Source organism: Melanerpes formicivorus, unplaced genomic scaffold, assembly GCF_026170545.1.
Source record: "Melanerpes formicivorus ecotype bairdi unplaced genomic scaffold, bMelFor1.0.p_v2 SCAF_5, whole genome shotgun sequence".
Lineage (NCBI taxonomy): Eukaryota > Metazoa > Chordata > Aves > Piciformes > Picidae > Melanerpes > Melanerpes formicivorus.
The window spans coordinates 13235824-13258912 of NW_027142357.1; the positions used below are offsets into that span (position 1 = coordinate 13235824).

At 39.8% G+C, this 23089-nt stretch overlaps 1 protein-coding gene across 2 annotated transcripts in view; it reads left to right on the forward strand.

Annotated features, from left to right (window-relative positions):
* Positions 1–23089, forward strand: part of DIP2A (disco interacting protein 2 homolog A) — a 102182-nt gene that overhangs the window by 63477 nt on the left and 15616 nt on the right. For both annotated transcript variants that reach the window (XM_068138240.1, XM_068138241.1), the window contains exons 9-25: positions 953–1044; positions 1422–1532; positions 2313–2436; positions 2713–2822; positions 3228–3330; positions 5926–5990; positions 6303–6396; positions 6804–6923; positions 7585–7699; positions 8689–8828; positions 16033–16169; positions 16605–16685; positions 16885–17012; positions 19055–19169; positions 20325–20526; positions 21101–21210; positions 21361–21441. In XM_068138240.1, the coding sequence (XP_067994341.1) occupies positions 953–1044; positions 1422–1532; positions 2313–2436; positions 2713–2822; positions 3228–3330; positions 5926–5990; positions 6303–6396; positions 6804–6923; positions 7585–7699; positions 8689–8828; positions 16033–16169; positions 16605–16685; positions 16885–17012; positions 19055–19169; positions 20325–20526; positions 21101–21210; positions 21361–21441 (1928 nt within the window). The remainder of the gene's footprint in view (positions 1–952; positions 1045–1421; positions 1533–2312; positions 2437–2712; positions 2823–3227; positions 3331–5925; positions 5991–6302; positions 6397–6803; positions 6924–7584; positions 7700–8688; positions 8829–16032; positions 16170–16604; positions 16686–16884; positions 17013–19054; positions 19170–20324; positions 20527–21100; positions 21211–21360; positions 21442–23089) is intronic.

A 23089-nucleotide genomic window follows, 5' to 3' on the forward strand; every position in this document is an offset into this window, starting at 1 on the left:
AGGTCTCTCCTGAGCCTCCTCTTCTCTAGGCTAAACAATCCCAGCTCCCTCATAGGGCTTGTGCTTGAGACCTCTCACCAGCCTTGTTGCCCTTCCCTTGACACGTTCAAGAGTCTCAATGTCCTTCTTAAATTGAGGGGCCCAGAACTGGACACAGTACTCAAGGTGTGGCCTAACCAGTGCTGAGTACAGGGGCAGAATGACTTCCCTGCTCCTGCTGGCCACACTGTTTCTGATACAGGCCAAGATGCCATTGGCCTTCATGGCCACCTGGGCACACTGCTGGTTCATGTTCAGCTGGCTGTCAACCAGTACCCCCACATCGCTTTCTGCCTGGCTGCTCTCCAGCCACTCCAACCCCAGCTTGTAGTGCTGTATGGGGTTATTGTGACCAAAGTGCAGCACCTGGCACTTGGACTTGTTAAATGCCATCATGTTGGACTCTGCCCATTTGTCCAGCCTGTCAAAGTCCCTCTGGAGAGCCTGCCTACCCTCTAACAGATCAACACCTGCTCACAACTTGCTCTGCAAACTTACTAATGGTGGACTCAATCCCCTCATCCAAGAGCCAGATATTGTGTCATTTATTCACATCAATTGTTTCTTAAACTTCAGTTCATTTTTTGTCCAGTTTAGTACAGTTTCCTTTCATTAAGAGCATGTAGGCAAGAGTCTTATTAAATGCCTTTGGGAATCCAGTTAGGTTGTGTCATCCAGACTGTGTGCGTGTGTACACATGCACTGAAACGCTGAAAGAATTCAGTAGATTTGTGAGGTGGCATTGTGTTCACAACAGCAGTGTTTGCTTTTCCCATTACTTGCTCATGTGCCTGTTGACCTTTTTTTGTAATGTGACCAACCTGGCTAAGTGTATATATAGGAGGCCTGGATATTTGCCAGTGTTAACTTTGTAGTATGTGATTTTTTATTTCTGTGTTACCTTTTTCATTAGGCAAACTGTGGAGTCGAAGCTTGAAGTTAGCATATACCCTGCTAAACAAGTTAACCACTAAGAATGAACCACTGCTGAAGCCTGGAGACCGGGTAGGCATCTGTTTGAAATGGTCTTTATGGATAAAACAGACAGTGGGGGACAGCTTTAGCTGAAGAAAGTCACCATGCCTGGAAGTGTTTAAAAAAAATTATTAGATGTGGCATTTTGGAACATGGTCTAGTGGTGATGGATGTGTTGGGTAGAAGGTTAGACTTGATGATTTTAGTGATCTTTTCCAACCTTAATGATTCTATGAATACTGTGACTTATAATAGTATGTTGTTGCAACATTCAGTGTTTCTGTTCATCGTTTAACTAGGAACCTGAACATTGTTGTAAAGACTTTTTTTCCCCACCACCTAGAACAGCCTCTCTTCTGCACCTGATGTCAAGAACTGCTTCTTGTTATTTTGATGTATTTTTGTAGGTAGCTCTCGTATTTCCTAACAGTGATCCAGTTATGTTTATGGTGGCATTTTATGGATGTCTCCTGGCAAAACTCATTCCTGTCCCAATAGAAGTTCCACTAACAAGAAAGGTAGGCAAATACATTCAACATTTTTATAGTTACATAAATAAAGATAGGAATGTGTCTGAATCCTGTAGTTCTTATATGGGACCCCTTAGAGCCTGTCCTTCTGAAAACAGTATGATGCATCAGTGGAACTGCTCAGTACAGACTACATGTTTGGAAAGTTAGAGAGGAGTGGAAGTAGTATGAAGCTAATAAGTTAACTATTTTAGGATACATAACTGCAGAAATTATTTTCATTATTTTTGAAAAGATCAGGGAAGTATTACTTAAAATGTAACACACAGAGCTTCTTTTCACTTTCAAGCCAAATAATGAGAGCACAGGCAGTTAGAGACACCATATTTACTGGAAATACCAGGGTAAACCTCCACACAATGAGATTATTAGGGAAGGTGTGAAATCAGAGCTGAAAGGCTACAGGCTCTGCTTTTCAGCCAGTGCCTTAGGACTCAAACTGCATCAGACCAGCTCTCTGCTGTGCCAGAACTTAGAAACATCCCTGTAGGTTCAGAGAAGGACCCACAACTATTGCTTTTGGTACTACTTTGCTGCCATCACATGCCAGATCTTCTGTTAAATCTAATTTACTTGGCACTAAGCAAAACTAAGCCTTTTGAATGTAGACTTCAGTCTTTTGTTTTCCATAAAAGGTCTCATGGGGTAGAAGTTTGTTTTTCCCTGTGATACAAATTGACATAATATCTTCTAAACATGGAAAAGTTACAGTAGACCATACAAAAGCTTCATTATTTCTAAGTTTGCTATAATGTGATTTCTCTGTAGGATGCTGGCAGCCAGCAGATTGGATTTCTTCTGGGCAGCTGTGGAGTAACACTAGCTTTAACCACTGATGCCTGCCAAAAAGGCCTTCCTAAAGCACAGACTGGTGAGGTGGTTACATTCAAAGGTATGGTTTTAAGCTACTCAGAATTTTTTATAGAATACAGAGTGGGCATGCCCATGGTTGATATTAAATGACAATCTTTGAGCTTCCTTACGTAGTTCTAGTTTACATAAAAAAATTGTCTTTATTGTTGCGATGCTACTTGTTGCTGCATCTTCCTGTCAGGGTGGGTGATGATGTAGCTTTTGCTTGCTTCCTGTTTTTATCCTTACATACAGTGGAGGAAAAAATTATTCTTTTAAAATTGTAAAGACAGTAACTCTTCTTTTTACTTTTAAGGCTGGCCTCGTCTCATGTGGTTTGTGATTGATGGGAAGCATCTGGCAAAACCAGCAAAGGATTGGCAACCACAATTACGGGATGCCAATGCTGAGATTGCTTATATTGAGGTGAATCAGTATAATACTCTTGACTTACAGTTACTCTGTCGTAGTTTGTCACAACATGCTTTCTTCCTTTCAGCTCTTGATGCAGCAGAATAGGCTAGACTACACTAGAACTTTAGGTTCCTAGGCAAAGTCTCATTTGAGTGGTTGTATTGAATCAGATTGAAGATAAAAGATAACTGGCATTTTTGGAGCCCTGTTACAATTTGTTTCATTGGAGTAAAGAAAGAGTCAGATTTCATACCATATTATTGTGTTCTCTGAACATAAATGTATCTTCTACACTAGCTTATTGATATCATTTTTTTAAAGTTTAATTTTTGTAATAAAACATATTTTCAGTTTACTTCTGTAAATTGTTTTGATTTTTTTCTTAATCTAACACTTGTGTAAACTTTCTCTTTTTAGTACAAAACAAGTAAAGAGGGCAGCACAGTGGGCATTACTGTCTCTCACGCTTCCATGCTGGCACACTGTCATGCATTAACTCAGGCGTGTGGTTATTCAGAAGGTAAGTTAGCTGGGTACAGCTTTCAAGTGGTACTCACAAATTTGAATATTTAGGCAGTTTATGTTGCAAAATCATGTCTATTGTCCTAAAAAAACATTTAGATAAGGACTAGTTCCTTCAGCTGCAAAGACTAAGTCAAACTTCCTTATTCATAATCAACACAGTATGTAAAGGAAAGCAAGAAGCCACCTTGTGAAATCATAATCAATGTGTATTTATTTTTTTTAATCCAGTTTCCTTATATGTTTTATTCAGTATATTTTTCAGTATTCATAAATTTGATAGTCAGTGGTAAGAGCTATGGTAATTTTTCATGCTCTTGAAAAAAACTTGCCTACAAATCTGTTTTGCCCTCCCTAATCCCTTTTGAACTCACTGGTCACTTTGGGGTAAGGGACAATGAACCTGTACAGGACTGTACAGGTTCCTGCATCCTGACAGGATGATGGCAACCAGTTATGGATTTAAGGGATCTATGCATCTTAATTTTCAGACAAATGTGGATGCCAAAATGGTTGCTAGCCATTAACATTTCAGATCTTCACAAAAGCTGTTGAATTCTTTTGTCCTCATGTACGTTCATTATTCAGATTTCTCTTGCTGTGTGCTGGAGATACTGTCACAAGGTTTGTGTTCTGTAAAGGCCACACCTAGTACAAAACTTAGCTTTGTGTTTAGTTTATAGATCCTGCACTTCGCCATTTTGGCCACAGTAGTTCCTATTTATAGAAAAGTTAGGGATGTTTCTCTTAATTAATCATGTCCTACAGAAGAACGTCCCCGTAAGGATTTGAGTAAAGTGAGAGATCTGCATGTTTTTGGTCATTCTCTTAATGAGTAGTCAAGAACTGCACCTGATTTTGACCATATGCATAGAGTTCATCTGGGCTGCCATTAACCAAAATGTTTTCTGTTTTAAATCCATTTGCTGGAAGAATCTCATGGTTTGATTAGCCATTATCCCGTATCAGGTTTCTGTGTGCCAATTTATCTTGGGTCATGCAGAATCACATGACTGAGGTTGGAAGGGACCTCTATAGGTCACCTGGTTAAACCTTTCAGTTCAAGCAGGGGAGCAAATAGAACCAGTTACCCAGGACTCTGTCAAGACAGATTTTCTGTATCTCTGAGGATGGAGACTCCATAACCTCTCTGGGCAATTTGTGCCATTGTTCAGCTACACTTGGATAACGTTTCTCCAGATGCTGCAGTCCTCTCATGGCCCCTTCACTAGACTCACTACAGTGGCTCCATCTCTTGTCTTGTTGTGAGGAATTCAGAAATGGGCCAGGTATTGTAGCTGTGGTCTCATCGTCTCCGTTAACCTGCTGACACAACTGGTGTCAGTACGCCATTTGCCTTCTTAGCTGTAAGGGCACATCCTTCTTCATGTGGAGCTTGGCAGCCGCCATAAACCCCAGGGCTCTTTCTGCAGAGCTGCTCTCCAGACAGTTAGCTCTCTCCATGTCCTGGTGCATGGAGTTAATCCTCCACAGGGGTCAGGACTTTGCATTTCTCCTTGTTGAACTTCACGAAGTTCCCATCTGACCATTCCTTCAGCCTGTCAAGGTTCCTCTGCATGGCAGCACCACCTGCTAGTGTATCAGTGTTTTTACCAGCTTCATGTCAGCGGGATCATTAATGAAGATGTTCAGTAGAAATGGAGCCAGTATTGAGCCCTGGGCTCCATAGCTAGTTACTGTGTTCTAACTAGGCTTTGTGCCCCCAGTCACAACCTTCTGGGCCTGTTTTTTCCACCAGTTTTCAGTCCATCTCCCAGTCTACTCATCCAGCCCATATTTCATCAGCTCTGTGAGGTTCATACAGAGTCTGATACTGTATACTGTGAAACTGCTAATGGCTTTCTGCAGTAAATCTAGTTCCGTACAGTTCACTCTTCCTGAAGGCTGAAAAGAATGTGGGTATGGAAGGCCCCTGATGGGTGCTATGCTCCTGTCTCAGTGATTGGAGCACTCAGTCATCCAGACAAGGGATGGATATGTGGCTGAATTACTGAAGAATTTATTGGGAAATAGCTGTGTACATTCTTAAAGGTGGAAAAGAATAATGATTACCCTAAGGAACAATATCTTGTGCATGGAGCCATCCTAAATCATTGTTTGAATCTTTGATTTTAAATCTTGAATTTAATTTATTTCAAGTCACATAAGATGTTCAAAATTCTCAGAGACAATTTTGAAGAAAATTTAGTACAGCTATGGTAGTAGTTCTCACCAAATATCTTTCAACTATAGCTGAACTTTTTTAATTCATATGAAAAATCTTGCATGGAAACTAAAGTTTTGGTCTTCGTAGTTAATTGGCAAATGTAACAAACACATGGAAGTGGTATTATAATGAAAACAGGGTCTTAAATACCTAGTCTACAATCATAATTGAAAGAGAATTGCTGCAAGTCACATAAGATAGTTTCAGCTTAAGCAGCCTGTTGGTTATAAACAAGAAGGCATGACAACACAGCTGAATTCTTAATGGTGTTGGAAGTTTCATAGTTGCTTTAACAAATATTTTGAGTTCTTAAATATTTCCAATAAATATGCTTCTAAAGTCAGATATTTTTTCTTTCACTTTCAGCTGAAACACTAACAAATGTCTTGGATTTCAAAAGAGATGCTGGCCTTTGGCATGGAGTATTAACAGTGAGTATTGGAATCAAAAAAGCTGCGGCAAGTCAGCTCTCTCGGGGACAGAGCGTTTGTATCAGAATAAGATCATAAACTTTCAAACTATTTATATTTCAGTATTTACATTTTTCAGAACAAAGTGTTACTTTTCCAGTAACAGATTGCACAGGCATAGTTTATATTTATCCTGATTATAAACATAGTTTTCACTAACAGTTAAATATAAAAGTTATGCTGTAGCTGTGATTTTTTTTTTTCTTTTTTTTCAAAGTGTTGGTACATGCTGTGTATTTTTTTGAGCCACTTAAAAGTTTCTTTTCCTCACAGAGTGTTATGAACAGGATGCATGTCATTAGTATTCCCTATGCATTAATGAAGGTTAATCCACTTTCCTGGATACAAAAAGTGTGCTCATACAAAGGTAATCTTAAAGTATTTTCACAATTACAAACACATAAATGAACTTGTATGAAATTTCTGCTCAGGCTGAGGGCAGTAGTCTTTAATCAGCCTGACTTTTTGACACAGCTTTGGAAATGGAGTGCTCCATTTCAGTATTATATTTACTGATAGATTCATTGATGAGTGACATTGATGTCTTCTTCTGATGGACCCTTTAAAAAAAAAAAAAAGTATGTTTTTCATCTCAATATTTGAACTAATATTAAACATTTAAATTTTGTAATCAAATCCATCTGGAAATGTTTGTTTCTGGTTGTAAATTGTTTCATAGATACATGTAAATGAAAGTATTTTTATAGTTCTATAATTTGCCTATAGTTTCTTCTGCAGATGCACCATAATTGTTATTTTTTTCATTACTTTCAGCCCGTGTAGCAGTAGTAAAATCACGTGATATGCACTGGTCACTTTTGGCTCAGCGGGATCAGAGAGATGTCAGCCTGAGCTCTTTGCGCATGTTAATAGTGGCAGATGGAGCTAATCCATGTAAGTATGGATGTGTTTTCGGAGTGTCAGTCCAAGGTAAACTAAAGTGCACTATAAATCACAGAACTCTGGACCCGCACTGTAGGAACTCAGCAGCAGTGGCTCCAGTTCACTTTCTACAAAGCAGAGACGGTAGCAAATATTTCTTTGCCAAGGACGCTGGAGCTACGTTTTCATAGAAGGTGTTCTGAAGGATCTGTTGTTTATTTAAAGAATGGTAGTTGGCAGTGTCATTTGGAAGAAGTTTTAAAAATTTCAAGTAAATCAAAATACCATTTTCAAGGTAACTGCTTACTGCTTACAGGTTGCATGTAGTCATTGAGTTGCAGTGTTTGTTAGTTCCAGACACACTCCTAGGTCTTATCTCAGTCATGTTCAAGGACATAAAAAATGGCAGTAGTCATAGCCTTAACTCAAAACCATGACAGTCATGTAAGTGGTCATTTATAGTAGTTTGAGAAAGCAGCTGGAAGGGGTTTTTTTGCAACCCTAGGCTGTACCCTAGCTGGTGTTCTTATACACCAGAAAACCAGTCACTCAGATTCCTTGGAGTTGTATAGTGACAGGTTAGCAAGTCATGATGGTGGAAGAGGAAAGCATGAAATAGTTTGCTTTCCTGCTCTTGGCAAAATGTTTCTACTTGTGCAATTGTTCTTTTTAGGGTCAATATCTTCCTGTGATGCATTCCTGAATGTATTTCAATCCAGAGGTTTGAGACCAGAAGTGATCTGTCCATGTGCTAGTTCTTCAGAAGCACTAACCGTTGCTATCCGCAGGTAATTCTCTTTCCTGGGAGGTGAACTGAAATATTTCTTGTCTATTGAAACGTATCTGGTGTTAAAGTAATAGCCAGAAAAGACACATAAAAAGGCCCAAAGACCTCAACAGACAAAGCTTGCAAGTAGCTCCTTCACTGAAGGATATGCAATTTGTTTGGTTTTTTTTCAAAAAGCTTAGTATTTTCTAAAAGTAATCAACCATAAGGGTTTGGGTGATGTTATTTTACTGCTTGGGAAGGCAATGCTGGGGGATCCTTATAATGTGCCCCAAAAATCAAGACACTTGCTTATTTGTGAGGAAGCTGATGCTGAATATACAATAATTGTTTATATGTAATGTCTTTTAAATAGTGAGCTAAAGAAAGAAAACAATATTTGTAACTGGTCTGAAAAATCCCATTGGATTTCTGGAGATAACAAGGAGATTGTTTGATTATTAATAGGTGTCCGAATGGAATATGCTGGAAGTTGTTTTTTAAAGTAGTTTTGATCAAAATGTGCTTTTTCAGAAAATCCTTTTCAAGAGAAAATTAAAGAGTGGGATTTTAGAAAGTATTTTATCTTGTGGGAGAACTGACATTTCCTAGTTTAAAAAGAACAAAATGCAATTAAAGAATTATTTTTGTACAGCAGTCCTGGAATATTTTGCTATGTTCTGTCCTGAAAGTAACCACAAAATGATGTTGCTGATCCTCAATCAGTTCTGCTCAGAATAAGAAGTGTCAAGTGTTCTGAACACTTCCTGCTTTTTCTGCTTATTTTTGACATTTCTTTGCCTATGTTAAAAAGTAATCCTCCTTGTAACATTTTAGAGTGGAAGCTATGTGATGTTTTTTTCTAGCTCTTTTCTCATCTGGTTAAAATATATCACCAGTCTTGGATACTTGTTTGTTTAAATGAGAAACCAGTATGAACAAGCCTGAGACACTTGCACAGTGTTTTTGATGACCATAATGCCATTGGTCTGTTGATTATCTGTTTTTCAGGCCTCCAGAACTGGGTGGGCCTCCTCCAGGAAAAGCAGTATTATCTATGAATTGTCTCAGTTTTGGTGTGATAAGAGTGGATACAGAAGAGAAGTTATCTGTGTTAACTGTACAGGATGTTGGTCAAATTATGCCTGGAGGTAAGAAAATGTTTCTTGCAGGTTTAACCATACTCCACATAAGTTATCTTTACTACCATGCTTGTGCTGGTGAAAAAGAAATGTCAAATGATAAATACCCTTAAGCTACTACATCTTACGTTCTGACAATCTCAACTAGATTGTTCAGTTTTTAGTAGAGATTAGTCTGTAATACATTTGAATGACCTTAGGTTTTGATACACAGAGGTGCTTTTGGCTTGTCTACAGAGCTCTTTCATTACTCATTTGTTGGCATTAGTGATGGATACAGCTATGTAATAACAAATACAGCGGAACAAAACAAAATATAAAGCACAGTAAGAAATACTGTCTTTCATTCAGGAGCAATAGTCCACATGTTAAAATAAAATGGTCATCCAGTTCAATTGCCTGACCAACTCAGGTTGACTAAATGTTTAAGTATGTTAAGGGTATTGTCAGGATGCCTCTGGACAGCTTTGGAACATCAACCATCTCCCTAGGAAGTCTGTTACAGTGTTTGACCACCCTATTGGTAAAGAAATGCTTCCTAATGTCCAGTCTAAACCTCTCCTAGCATAGCATTGAACCTTTCCCAAGTGTAATATCACTGGATGCAAGGGAGATCAGTTCCCTCTCCGCTTCTCCTCAGGAAGATGTGGAGACCAATGTGGTTACCCCTCAGTCTTACTTTCTCAAAAGTAGATAAATCTAAAATCCTCAGCAAGGAAGACATACTCTTGATAGAAAAGATAAATTAAGGAATACTTAAGTGAGCTACACATATGCAAGTCCATGGGCCCTGATGGGTCTCACTTGTAAGTGCTGAAGCAGCTGTTCGATGTCATTATGTAGTGTTCCAATAACTGTAGTAAGTCAGACAAGTGCCTGAGGACTTGAGGAGAGCACATGTCAATCCTGTCTCCCAAGAAGGGCAACCAAGGAAACTACAGGCTGATCTGCATCATCTCAAACCCTGCAAAGGTGATGGAATAACTCATGTGCATAGAGGACAAGAAAGTCATCAGGAGTAGCAAGCATGGATTCACCAAGAAGTGATGTTTGACCCACCTGATCACTTTCCACAATGAAGTGACTGGCTTGGAAGATGAGAGGAGAGCAGTGGTTATTGCCTGCCTTGGCTTTCATCAGGTTTTGGACACCATGCTCCTGGATCCTCACAGAGAAGCTGATGAAGTATGGGCTGGAAGAGCAGACAGGGAGATAGACTGAAGACTGGATGAACAACCAGGCCCACAGGATGGGATGGTGACTGGTGGCATAAAGTCTAGTTAGAGACCAGTAACTAGTATGGAGCCAAGGGCTCAATACTGGCTTTGGTTCTGTTGAACACCTTCATTAATGATCCAGATAATGGGGCAGTATCCTCAGCACATTTGTGGCTGACACAAAGCTGGTAAAAATGGCTGATGCTGCCATATAGACAGGCTGAGGAAATGGTCCAGCTGACATGAAGCTGGTAAAAACACTGATACACTAGCAGGTGGTGTTGCCATGCAGAGGAACCTTGACAGGCTGAAGGAATGGTCAGACAGGAACTTCATTAAGTTCAACAAGGAGAAATGCAAAGTCCTGACCCCTGTGGAAAACTGAACACCTCTCTTCTGATCTTCTAGGAAGATAGGCAAGATATTCAAAATGTTCTTCTGGAAACAAGGGGTTTGTGGCCAGCAGGAGGGTTTTAATACATTCTTGGATGTATTCACAGAACTGTGTGTATTCTACAGATCCTGTTAAGTGTGGTAGGCAACATCAGGCAGGTGGTATTTGAGTGGGTCTGTGAAAAATCCTTGTATTCTCTTTGCTAAGGTAGTAACCCCATTATATCACCACATCTCTTCTGCTGTTGATCCTTGAGCATACTATAGAATCATGGATCTGAGTCAAAACAGATGGGTCAAAAAATTTACAGCAAAATTATTTCAACCTATTGCTCTAGGAAGTAAGGTTGTAAGGGATGCCAATGTAAATATAACCACTGAAAATAGTGACTCTTCCTCTGTCTAGTGCTTTGAGGCACTGTCTGGCAAATCTAATGGATCTCACTGGTTCTGAATGCCGTTGACAGACAATTGGCAACACTACTGTGACTTTCTACATTAGTAAGAAACATTAAGGGCCTTACCTGATTCTGTGAGGGGACAATAGATAATTGTGTTTCCATTTAGTGCCTTGAAGTGGTATGACTTGGAATTGCTGGTTATTGCTATCTTCAAATGCAGTAGTAAGTGGAAAAATTACTTGTAGGTTAAGCAGAAGTTGGGCAACCTAATGAATTAACTATTTTAAAACTCTGAACAACATTAGGCTATCACTGTCTGGTGAAAATAAGCTTCAATTAGACCAAATAATAAAAGTCCCAGGTCTAAAGGTGTATTTTTAGCAGAAATTTCTCTGTACATTTCTTAAGTCAGAACCTATGTGATAGAGTCCTTGCTAGAGGATAACGCGATGGCTTTGTTTCTTGTGACTCTCTTTTAAAAATAAGTAAATAGTTGAAAACTTCTGGAGTAGGAAGAAAGTTAAAAAGCTAGCAGTAATTTATAGAGGTGTGCCAGATGAAAATAAATTAATGACTTAATGAAATGAATAACTTACTTTCAAATGAGTCTGCATGTACATTCTAACAGTGAATATACTTGTGCCTTACCTTAAAAGATTTTTTGCTTTTTACTACGTAGTATTCATAGAGGATGTGCTCTGTCCATTCTACCTTGGTGTTTGGCATACAGAATAAAGCATACCACCGTTTCCTTTCTTGCACTTGCTCCTTACCTGGTTTTGTATTTTTTCCTTTCCTTAGATTGCTGTGATTTTATCGAAGGCCTAATTTGAGTCAGGTGCCATCACTCTGAAAGCTTTGTTCTGTCTTCTGATCTGCACTGAATATGTTTAAGGTCTTAGAAGTACTACATGTCCTAGTCTTTCAGACTCACATTCCTGAATTTAATTTGGTCAAATGTGCTGTGAAAGTAGTCTCCTAGCCAAGAGCTGGTAGTTGTGGTGAGACTTGTTCAGTCTAGCCAGATGGTTTTGATCTCATTACACTTGAAGATCACTGGCACACTTTATTCAGGAAACAGAGGGTTAAAGTTCGTGGATAAAGTGTCCACTTTCACCCTTCATATTCTGACACACCTACTATGGGAATCTTAGTAAAAAGGTCTGTCAGCACCAGGATCACATCTTACATCATTGATGTTCAATCCACAGGCTGCGTTTGGTGCCGTATTTCCTTCAGTTGCCTTCACTAGTCATTTTCATTGTTTACCATGAGCACCAATCACAAGAGGAAGTGCAAGTACTTCCCACGATGGAAGTGCAAGTATCCACAAGAATATCTTTCCATCAAAGAGAGCAAGGGAATACTAGAGAACCTAGTATGCATTGCCCTGGAATCTTTTCTGCAGCTCCTAGAGGGATGATGTTTTGTCTTACCCATTAAACACTATGCATTATTTTGCATGGTTTCTGTCTAAGAGTCATGTTACTAAGAAGCAGTATTTGGCTTATAAAAATCTCCAGTATGTATTTTCAGATTGCAATGCTAAAGATGGTAGGGAGAATACCAAACCTCTCTTCTGCTTGCTTTGTGCCTTCAGTTTTCACATCAAGTGGGATGCAATTGCCATGGAATCTGTCATTTTGGAAGTTTACTGTAGCTTATACGTGGCCCTGGACATGGATGCTCAGGGTAATCTGTAAAGTTTACCTCTCTGCTAGTTCCCAACTAAATGCTTCCATTCTTTTTCAGAAACTCTTCTTGCTTCCTTCTTTGACAGGAGAGTAACCCTCTCCAATCCAGAAGATCTATATACCTGTAGTTCCTAATAATACAGAGTCTGGTTCATAGAAAGATTGTTGCAGTAGATAGTTTCTTATTCTCAAACAGAAAACTTACAGTTGGTGCCAGATCTTGGGCTTCTGCAAGACGAATTTACACATATACAGTTTCAAGTTCTGTATTCAGAACCTTTTCCAGGAGTTCTGGGATAATGACTGAAATTTCTTAAATGGCAGGATGCTTTGTCTCAAGCCTTTGCATATCTTGGATGTTACTATTTCCTCTGTCCATGTCTCAGCAAATGTTTGCCCAAGTTCTGGTAGTTATCACAATGCATCTTCACTGCAGAGCAATCGGGTTCCATTATCTCGTTGCCCTGTTTGTGAAAGGAGTTGTTGCAGAACAACCTTGTGAAGGTTTCCATCTTTTACCTTAGACTGTAAATAGCAGTACCTCATTCCCACTTGGTCCTTTGAAGTTATTGTGACAATCAGCTCTGTGTGTTCCATCTGGCTTCAGTCTAACACATGATGGCATAACAGCCTGCCACTGCAGAACATCTCTTGGAGATCTGTAGCAAAGTGTACACTTCTGATGGTACAGTTTCTTGCAATTTAAATGTCAGGTTTGGCTGCTTATGTGACAATCTGTAGAGTCTAGATTCTTGTTCATCCTTATCTGGGAAGTTGACTTGCTTTATGCCTATTACCACTCCCAGAAGAGCAGGGAAAGATTCAGGTCCTTGTATTGGACATCCCCAAAGATGAGGTTTCTCTAGAAACCCTATAAATGCCTTCCACAATGGTGGTAGAGGCATTTTATTCTCACCTTTTAGTATTTTTCCTAAGACTTCATGATTCTAGGTCTGACAGTCTTCTTGCATTCATGTTGTGCTTGTCTTGAAACATCCAAAGCTGAATCCAGTCTTTGGTAGGGCATTACAGCAGTCATCTGTTTGCACAAATTCTCATCCTCTGCCAGAAATGTCATGGCAGGGCTAACTGCTGAGAGGCACCATCTATAAGAATGTACATGTGGACTCATATGAAGAAAGCAACCTTTCTTACCCGTAATCAGCAGTCTTCATAATGTGCAGTCCACATGTACATTCCCATCCCATCTGCTTTTCCCTTCTCTCTAATTCTTTTTCAGATGCAATGCTGTTGAGAGAGACTGAAATGGTGGTAGATGCACTTTCTTGTATGTCACACATGAAGCAGGAACAGAAGGAGAAGCCAGAGTACAGGCTCTACAGATACTGCAAAAGGAAAATCTTGCAGTATCACATGGCAGGGCAGAACTATGTCTGCTGTTAGAATGTACGTGCAGACTACCTGTATCAGACATGGGTTACTGGTAAGTGGGTTTTTCACTTGGTCAGGGTGATATGATTGTTCTTATCCTTCCTGGATGGAGAATCATTTGGGCGCTGTAGGCTAATCTGTTGGGTTTTCAGTGTTTGTGAATGAGTTGTGCTGTAGCATTTGTGTACGCCTACAAACTGGTGTGCTTTCTACAGTTAGTAACGCTTCTCTTGGGTCTGAGATTAAGTCAAGTTATTTCCTGTGGCAGTATTCTGTTTCAATTTACCATTCAGTTTTAAATGACCCTTTTATCCAGTTTCCTCTCTTAAATTGCAAAATGTGGGTTTTGCCCTACTAGCTGGTAATTCACACTGCATAATTCAATTCCAAACTTGTAGTTCGTAGTTACAGGTTTCAGCAAGTGAAACTTGTTCTACTTCAAACTTAGACCTTTAGCAGATTTTGAGTAGCATCACTTTACTTGGTCACCAAAAGTTATCATTGAAGTTCCAAGAATTAGTTGTTTGGATACTTTTTATGAAACCAAGATATTTAGAGGTTGATCTGTTAGTAGGGTGAATTGTTCCTCTGTTGTTCAGACCTAAGCTGTTGAACTGAGGAGTTCTCTGAAATCTGAAAACCTATTAACCTTTCTTACCAGCAGAGTTCTTGGTGCATGCCTGCAACAGACCTGGTTTTAACATGTAATAGTAGTAAAGGAAATGTGCCACTTACCATTTCTGATTTCTTTTCATGCTAGTTGAACAGTGGTCAAAGAAAGTGCTATTTGTATATCACTTAAAATTTACTAAACTAGAAAACAGGATTATAGTCCTTTTTAATGGCTACTGTACTGTTTCCCATATGACATGTATGTGTTTCATGACCAAAACATTGAAAGGATCTTGATAGAAATAAGTGAACTAAATAAATTTCTGATACTTCTGGAGTCTCATAGCTGTTTTCTTAATATAGTATGCATGACCACAGAGTACCCTTAATAGTCTGGGTTGCAAGTAGACATAAGGGCAAAGGGCAGAACATTAATTTATAGCATAGGCTGTAATTTTTCTAAGGCTTGGTTTATTTTGTATTGACCCAGGTAGCCATCTTGATTTCTTTGTTAATTTTGAGACTTAAGTGCTAAGCTGAACTTCCTTGCTTCATCATGTCATCTCACTCCATATTCTTTTTCACTTTCCCATTCAGTCTAAGACAGGACAAACCCAGGCTGCTTTAAGAAAAGGCTCTACTTAGACAGGGAAACCTCTGAAAAAAACAGTGACTTACAAAGTGAAATGTGACCCAAAGCTAGAGTTAAGCTCAGTTGTAATATTTGATTTACAAATGTGTATATTCTCAATTAGAAATAAAAAAATTTAAGCATAAGAAGAATTCTGAGATTTCAGAAGAAAATTGGTTAGCATTAATAGTGGTAGGACCTTTATGAAGTACAGACCTTTTAACAAGGTAGGAAAGAGATAATGCATAGTCACAGGAATAAGTTCAGTAAGGCACAGCTCTGAGATAAGTTGTATGTGGTCTCTAAATTACAGCTGGCAGGCAGACTGGCCTGCTTTAAAATATGGGAGACAATCAAGAAAAATCATCAACCTATCAGTGAGGGAATGAAGTAGCCTAGTTTTCTCTGAACCTGTCATGTGTTTCTCACATAACTTAGGAGATGATGCTATGAATATCAGTGTGTGCAATAAATAAATGGTATGTCTGTAACTGGAATCTTCTTCATTTTCATCTTTTTTCTTAAATCTGCTTGTATTTGATCAAGCCAGCAGCCTCCATGCTGAAAAGCAATTGCTGTGGTTTTGGGTTCAGTTGCAGCTGGTGTGTAGGCTGTAAATCACTGTAAGAGGGGAAAAGAAGTTGCGTTCAAACTTGCATTATGAATCTTAGAGAATACATTACACAGCCTGTCAAAAAGAGCTCTCTCGCATGCTGTGTGTTTGCTGTAGCTGATAATTAGATTAAATAAATATAATTTTAATAGATTAGTAATTAATAGATTACAATATTTATCTGCCTCTTAGTGGCAAAGCATCTTCTGTCACCTGCTGAAACGTATCAGTGCCGTGATTCTGTGTTCTTCTCCCTTTAGCAAATGTGTGTGTTGTGAAGGTGGATGGGACACCTTATCTGTGCAAAGCTGATGAGGTTGGAGAAATATGTGTGAATTCAGGTGCTACTGGGATGGCGTATTTTGGCCTCGTCGGAATCACCAAGAATGTGTTCGAGGTTTGTATCTTTTTCTAATGTAAACTTTCAGTGTTACATTTCTGCTATTTCTTTTTACAGATAGATTGCAGCAAACTTAAAAGTTCTGCTTTTGTTGCAATTGAAGTGATATGCTTGGGTACACTCACTGGGAGCTGTTAAAAGAAAAACTTGCTGATTGATTGCTATGTGAATGCATACTGTAAAACCTGGTTTAAAAAGCAGTGCAAACTCCTGTTAGGAAGGCTAAGTGGCTGAGAAAAAGTTAAGAAAGAAGGCTACCACAGAGTTAAGAACTGGTGTGTTCTTTATTCCAAAACCTGTTGTTCATACTTGATAGTAAGAGTTGTCATCAGATTTTTTTCAACTGAGCATAAAGCTGAAATGAAACAGAGAGAAAGCATTTTCACTGTTCTTATCAGTACTGAATGTCTGAATACTTGTGTGTTCTTTCAGGCCATTCCAGTGACAGCAGCTGGAGTGCCTGTTTCGGACCAACCCTTTACAAGAACAGGATTGCTTGGCTTTGTGGGTCCTGTAAGTGTCAATAAGCCATCTGGGGCCCTGCTTTGTCCTGACTCCCAGCTCTTAAGTGATGCCCCCAAATTCAGCAGAATTCCGTGTCAGGGTAGTAACCTCGTACAGATCTTGAGAATATTGTTGGCTTTAGTCTGGCACGTGTTGCTGGGAGTCTGCAAGTTTTTCGCCTGTACTTCTAATCCTGTCTTCTTTTCAGGACTATTTGGTGTTTGTGGTAGGAAAACTGGATGGGCTAATGACAGTTAGTGGTCGCAGGCACAATGCAGATGATGTGGTAGCCACTGCATTAGCAGTTGAACCCATGAAGTTTGTGTATCGGGGAAGGTGAGTATTTAAATAACTTCATCACTTCTGATTGGACTTTGTTACTTCTTTTAAAACCAGCAAACAAGTAGCGTAGTGTGCCCAGAAGCTCTGCATGTGAATTTTTACGTGTGTGTTTTTTGCAGGAATGGTGTCAGTAGGTTGCAATATGCCAGATAAAAACTTGGCTGTCCCTGCTAACTTGAAAGACAAATATTGACACCTTGCTTCATGCATAATAGGTTCAAAATTACTTTCACATAGTATAAAAATAGATCTTTAAATGTCTGTTTACACATTCTTTCAAAGCTTTGCTTAAGACAGGCAAATGAAGCTTGCATGACAAATGTAAAGCACAACTCCCTGTTGTCCACCTGAGCCTTTCATGCAGAGTGGTGTAGGGAAGAACTATGCAGCATGTTCCAAAGAGCAAAGTAGGAGTGTCAAAGGGCCTTCAAAGATGGCACATGTTAAATCACAGTCCTTATTGCTCTTCAGTGGTCAATGACTCAATATCTGGATGGAGATTAGTGATGAATCATGTCCCTCAGTGGTCCATTTATACTGTTCAATATCTTCATCAGTGGCATAGCAGGACCAGGTACACCCTCAGCAAATCCTCACATGACACCAAGCTCTGTGGTGCAGTTGATGTGCCTGAGGAGCAGGATGCCGTTCAGAGGGACCTGGACAAGGTCAAGAAGTGTGTCTGTGTGAAACTCAAAGGTTTTAATAAGGCTGAGCGCAAGGCCCTGTACATGGGCTGGGACAACCTCCAGTGTCAGTACAGGCTTGAGGGATGCAGGGTTTGAGAGCAGCCCTGTGGAGAGGGACTTAGGGCTACTGGTAGATAAAATGCTGGTCGTGAGCTGTCAGTGTGTGCTCACAGCCCAGAAGGCCAGCTGCCCCCTGGGCTGCATCAAAAGCAGTGTGTCTAGCAGGTTGAAGGAGCAGATTCTGCTGCTCTACTTCACTCTGGTGAGACCCCACCTGCAGTGCTGTGTCCAACTCTGGAGTCCTCAGCACAGGGAAGACCTGACCTCTTTGAGAGGGTCCAGGGGAGGAGCACAAAAATCATCAGAGTGCTGGAGCACCTTTGCTTTGAGGACAGGCTTATAAGAGTTGGGGTAGTTCAGCCTGAAGAAGGCTCCAGGGCAACGTTATTGCAGCCTTTCAGTATCTAAAAGGGGCCTATAAGAAAGAAAGTCTTTTTTGCAGGCCCTGTTGCGATAGGACACGAAGTAACAGTTTTAAACTAAAAGAGATGATATTTTAGATACAAGGAAGATGCATCTAGAGAAAAGAGATGAGAATCTACATACAAGGAAGAAGTTTTTCACAAGGAGAGTGGTGGAACACTTTCACAGAGAGGTGGTAGATGCCTTATCCCTGGAAACATTCGAGATCAGACTGGACAGGGCTCTGAGGAACCTAATGTAGTTGAAGATGTTCATGCTCACTGCTGAGGGATTGGATTAGATGACTTTTAAAGGGCTCTTCAAACCCAAGCTATACTATGAATCTGTGAAAGTCAATCTTCCTCATTTTGACATAATTTGTGTAATCCACAGATCATACAAATAATGGCACACACCTGGCCTAGGCATTATTAATATTTTATCCCAGAAGTTGTGAGCCTGAAACTAACTCAATACACAAATGGGAGGATGTATTTTTCAGTAGAAGTATTGACAGCCATGCTGATCAGTAATTTGGCATAGTTTTCTTCAGAAGGGACATCTTATGTCCACAAGTTTAGCATGCATGATAGAGGCATATAGGCAAGGTTTTTCCCAGCCCCTGCACGTATGGAAGCTGTCTGTGTTGGACACATGCAACATTGCTGACTGCAAATTCACTTGTCCCCCAACAGAAATGAATTGCAATAACAAGCCTACATTTGTTTTAAATTTGTCTGTGATTTTGTGATGATCTGGCATGAAAAATGCTTGTGTGTGTTGAAACAGTACCATTAAAGGTTGCAGTCATTTCCACATTATAATGAACCATGCTATGTTCATCATATGTTGCATCCTATCATTCTTCTGTCCTTTGCGTTTTAGGATAGCAGTGTTTTCTGTGACCGTTTTGCATGATGATCGAATAGTGCTTGTGGCAGAGCAGCGCCCTGATGCGTCAGAGGAGGATAGTTTTCAGTGGATGAGCAGGGTTCTACAGGTAGTCAGTCTGTCCTTTCTCTCTTTCCAGGTGAATGAGGCTGATGTTTGAAATGAGCATATCAGAGCATCTTTTTTTTTTTCTCCACAAGAAAAACCTTTCAGTGTAACAACAGAGAGTTGTAATACACTGACTTCGGAAAGTATTTTAGGGCTGATAGTTAATAGAATTTTGTAAAAAGTAGGACTTCCTTTCAGAATGTTTTTTTAACTTCATGCTGCTACATTTTTTTAAGTCCTAGGTATGATAGATTTTGTTTGTTCTAATTCTATATATCTACTTGATTTTTATCCTGGCTTGGAGAGTTAAGTCTGAAAATGTTTAAACATATACTTAGTGCCAAGTATCAAAACAGACTCTGAAGTCGTCTTATGTCACTAGCATCCTAATTCTAGATCTCCAACAGTAAGCATTAAAACTTTTTCCCTTGAATATTTTGTTTCCATGGGGAGCCTGGAGGTAGGGGAGTTCTGATAGATTTGTACTTGAAGATTTTGGAATTAATCAGTTTTAAGGAAGTAAAAAGTGAGAGAGCAATTATGGAAGAATAGTGAACAGACAACTGAAGGGAAGGCCAGAGAGCACAACTTCAGGGAAGGTTCCTCTGAAGAGTAAGGCAGTTGTGTAATAATGATTTCTAATTTCAGCTTTGTAATCATTTGGGAGGGAATATCTGGTGATAGGAAGGCTTTTTTTCATGGGAAGAAAAGTATTTTTATTTCTGTCTTTAGAAGTGTCATAGCTAAAATGGACACTTAAGTTTTCAGCAGCAAGATGCTTCCCTCCCTACTTTTCTGATTTTATGTTCTACTATGCTTTTGTGATTGTGCCATACATGCTAAATTTGATGGCTATAATTTTGACTTTTTAAAAACCTCTGCGCTTTTTGCCCACTTTTAAGAGATTTTTCTAATCCCTGATGTGCAGGTGGCATCCCCTGTGCACAAGCAAAGTCCTGGGTCTGCTCCTGCTCCCATTGAAGTCATGGCACAACTCCTATGAGTTCAGTGAGTGCAGAATTGGACCCTTTATTTGCAAATTGGTGGTGCAAGTAAATATTTTGATGTTACTAAATGACATAAATCAAATTCTTGCCCTAGCTACATCCCAGTTGATAACATGCAACGTTTGTTTGGTTTTTTTCTTTCTATCAAGGCAATTGATAGCATTCACCAAGTGGGCGTCTACTGTCTTGCCTTGGTACCAGCCAACACTTTGCCAAAGGCTCCACTCGGAGGAATTCATATTTCAGAAACCAAGCAGCGCTTTCTAGAGGGTACTCTGCACCCATGTAATGTCTTGATGTGTCCACATACTTGTGTTACTAACCTGCCTAAGCCTCGGCAGAAACAACCAGGTCAGTAAACCAGAGGATGTTCCTTAGTTCTGTGTGTCTGTCTCTGATGGTATGCATGGAGTATGATTCAGAGTCAATGTGAAGGCTCAGGGCTGTGCGTGTAGGTAGGCTTTAAGCAGCCTAAATTGACAGAGTTATTGGTGGTGTTAGAGCAGCCCGGAGTTCAGCAAGAGCATTATGGTTTGCCCAAAGTCCCAGCTAAATTCAAGGGCATAAAGCACGTACCAGTTTCATGCTTCTGTAGCTACATTACAAATTGTTTCTATATTGGCCATCTTGCAAAGGCTGGTCCTCGGATATGCTGTTAACTCATGTAATAAAACTGAAATACAGGCCTCAGTTTGCTGAATCAATAAAGACTGTTTTTTGAATCTACCATACAGATAATAGGCTGGGTTGTGGTTATACCATACTCTCCTTTCTTTTTTCTGCACAATATGGCCCTTGGTCTTAGCTTTTCATCTTTTCAGAACTATGTTACATGTGGCACTTATAGTAATCTGCTGTCTGAATTACAGTTTATAACATGTTCCTTGCATTATTTTTCCTTATTTTCCACTGTTTCATAATGCAGAGGTTGGTCCTGCTTCGATGATAGTAGGAAACCTTGTTGCTGGAAAGAGAATTGCACAAGCCTCAGGGAGAGATGTTACCCAGCTAGAGGATAATGATCAGGCAAGAAAGGTAACACTGATGTCCTAGTATTATGAAATAATGGAATAGTCTTATTCAAAACAAGAGAAGACCAGATACAGTATTCTGCTGAAACTTAAGTATAGTACATTTTGGGCAAGTCTGAGTGTCTTTTTTTGTTGGTTTGTTTGTTTGTTTCAGTTCCTGTATTTAGCAGATGTTCTTCAGTGGCGAGCTCAGACAACTCCAGATCATCCCCTCTTCCTCTTGTTGAATTCCAAGGTAAGAAGCACTTCAGGTCATACTTGGAGATTGAGGCCTGTTAAATATTGTTTGTGTCCTAAGAAAATTCTAGCTAGCAGTCTTTTCCTAAAATGTTACAGGTTATTTTGATGAAGCAGACAGAAATTGCTAGTTAGCAAGCATCATAATTTTTCAACAGCTGGACTTTTACTCCACATCTCTTATTCCATATCTGGAATTTCAGTATGAATTCTGCCTATCTTAAAGCATTGCAGTAATTACATTTCCCGCTGGAACACAACTTTTGTCATATTAATGAAAGCCATGATTCTGTCTTTGTCCCTGAGCACAAGGGTAAGTGGAAGTCAGAGATGGAGGATTATTTTTTTTTAATTGGAAGATCTAGAGCCTAAGTAGAGAACACTTGGGACAGTTTGGGAGATGTATTTTCTAGGAGCACTGCGCACCCTTCAGGAGACATGGATGCCTCATCTTCAGTTAGGCACCCTCCAAAAGGATTGCATTTAAGGTTGCTCAAACATGAACAAGCAAGTGCTTCACTTTTGAAGTATAGGCTCTGTGTACTTCCAGCCTCCATATACTTGTCTTATTCAAGGGCTGTCTGAGCCCTTACGACATGTGGCACAGCAGCAGTCACATTTCTCATTTTTGCTTATAGCCTCTCTGCATATGTGTCTGTCAGTAGTTTTGGAGCACTTATTACCCTGTGCATCAAACACTTTGTAAAGGGGTATGAAAAAAAATAGGAACTTTTGGACATTTCTCAGTATTTCAGCCTCCCTGGGCTTGAGAAGCACTACTGCTGTGCATATTTTAGAAAATGTACATATTTTAGATCTTCTACTCCTTTTCTAGCACTTCCCTATTCCCCTCCTTTCTTTCCTGGAGGCACAGCTGGTTGTGTTTTATTTGTGCCTGTACGCAGTAGCTACCAGTCCAGTGACAGTAACAGTCCAGTGACAGATTTGGCCTGCCTTGTGCTATACTGAACTGCTACTGTGCAAGATAGGGAAAGTTACAGATTTGCCTTAGGGACTCTCTCTCAGACGGGCAAAATGGTTTGTGACATGGTTCAAAGTTCTAACTTTCTTCATGAGACTCTACTTTATCAGAAGAAACTGTTTCAATATAGTTATTGTTAAGAGCTCCAGAATTGCTTTATTATTCTCTCAGAATAAAGAGGCTTTTGAGGGATTTTCTTTCGTCTGAAGAAGACCTTTTCTGGTCATCATGCTTTGAGCCCACCCAACTGGCAACAGAGCACCATGCAGCCACTCACTCATTCCTACACCTCTGTGGCTGGATGTAGAGGAGAAAATAAAAAGGCTTTGAGGGTTAAGAAAAAATGACAGGGAAGGTTCACTCCCAAATTATAGTTGTGGGCAAATACTAAGACACAGCATGGGGAAACATTCAATTTGATCTGAACAATAAAACCACCACCAATTCACCAGCTGAATCAGAGCAGGATAGTGAGAAATACAACTGGATCTTAAAAACACCTTTCCCCCTGGCCCCTTCCTCCCAGGCTCAGCTCTGTTCCTGATTCTCAACTTCTTCACCCTGCAGCAGCACAAGGGGATAGCGAATGGGCGTTGTGGGCATGTTCTTTCTGCCGTTCCTTCCTCTCAGGAGGAAAACTTCTCCCAGTCCTCCCATGCTGCAC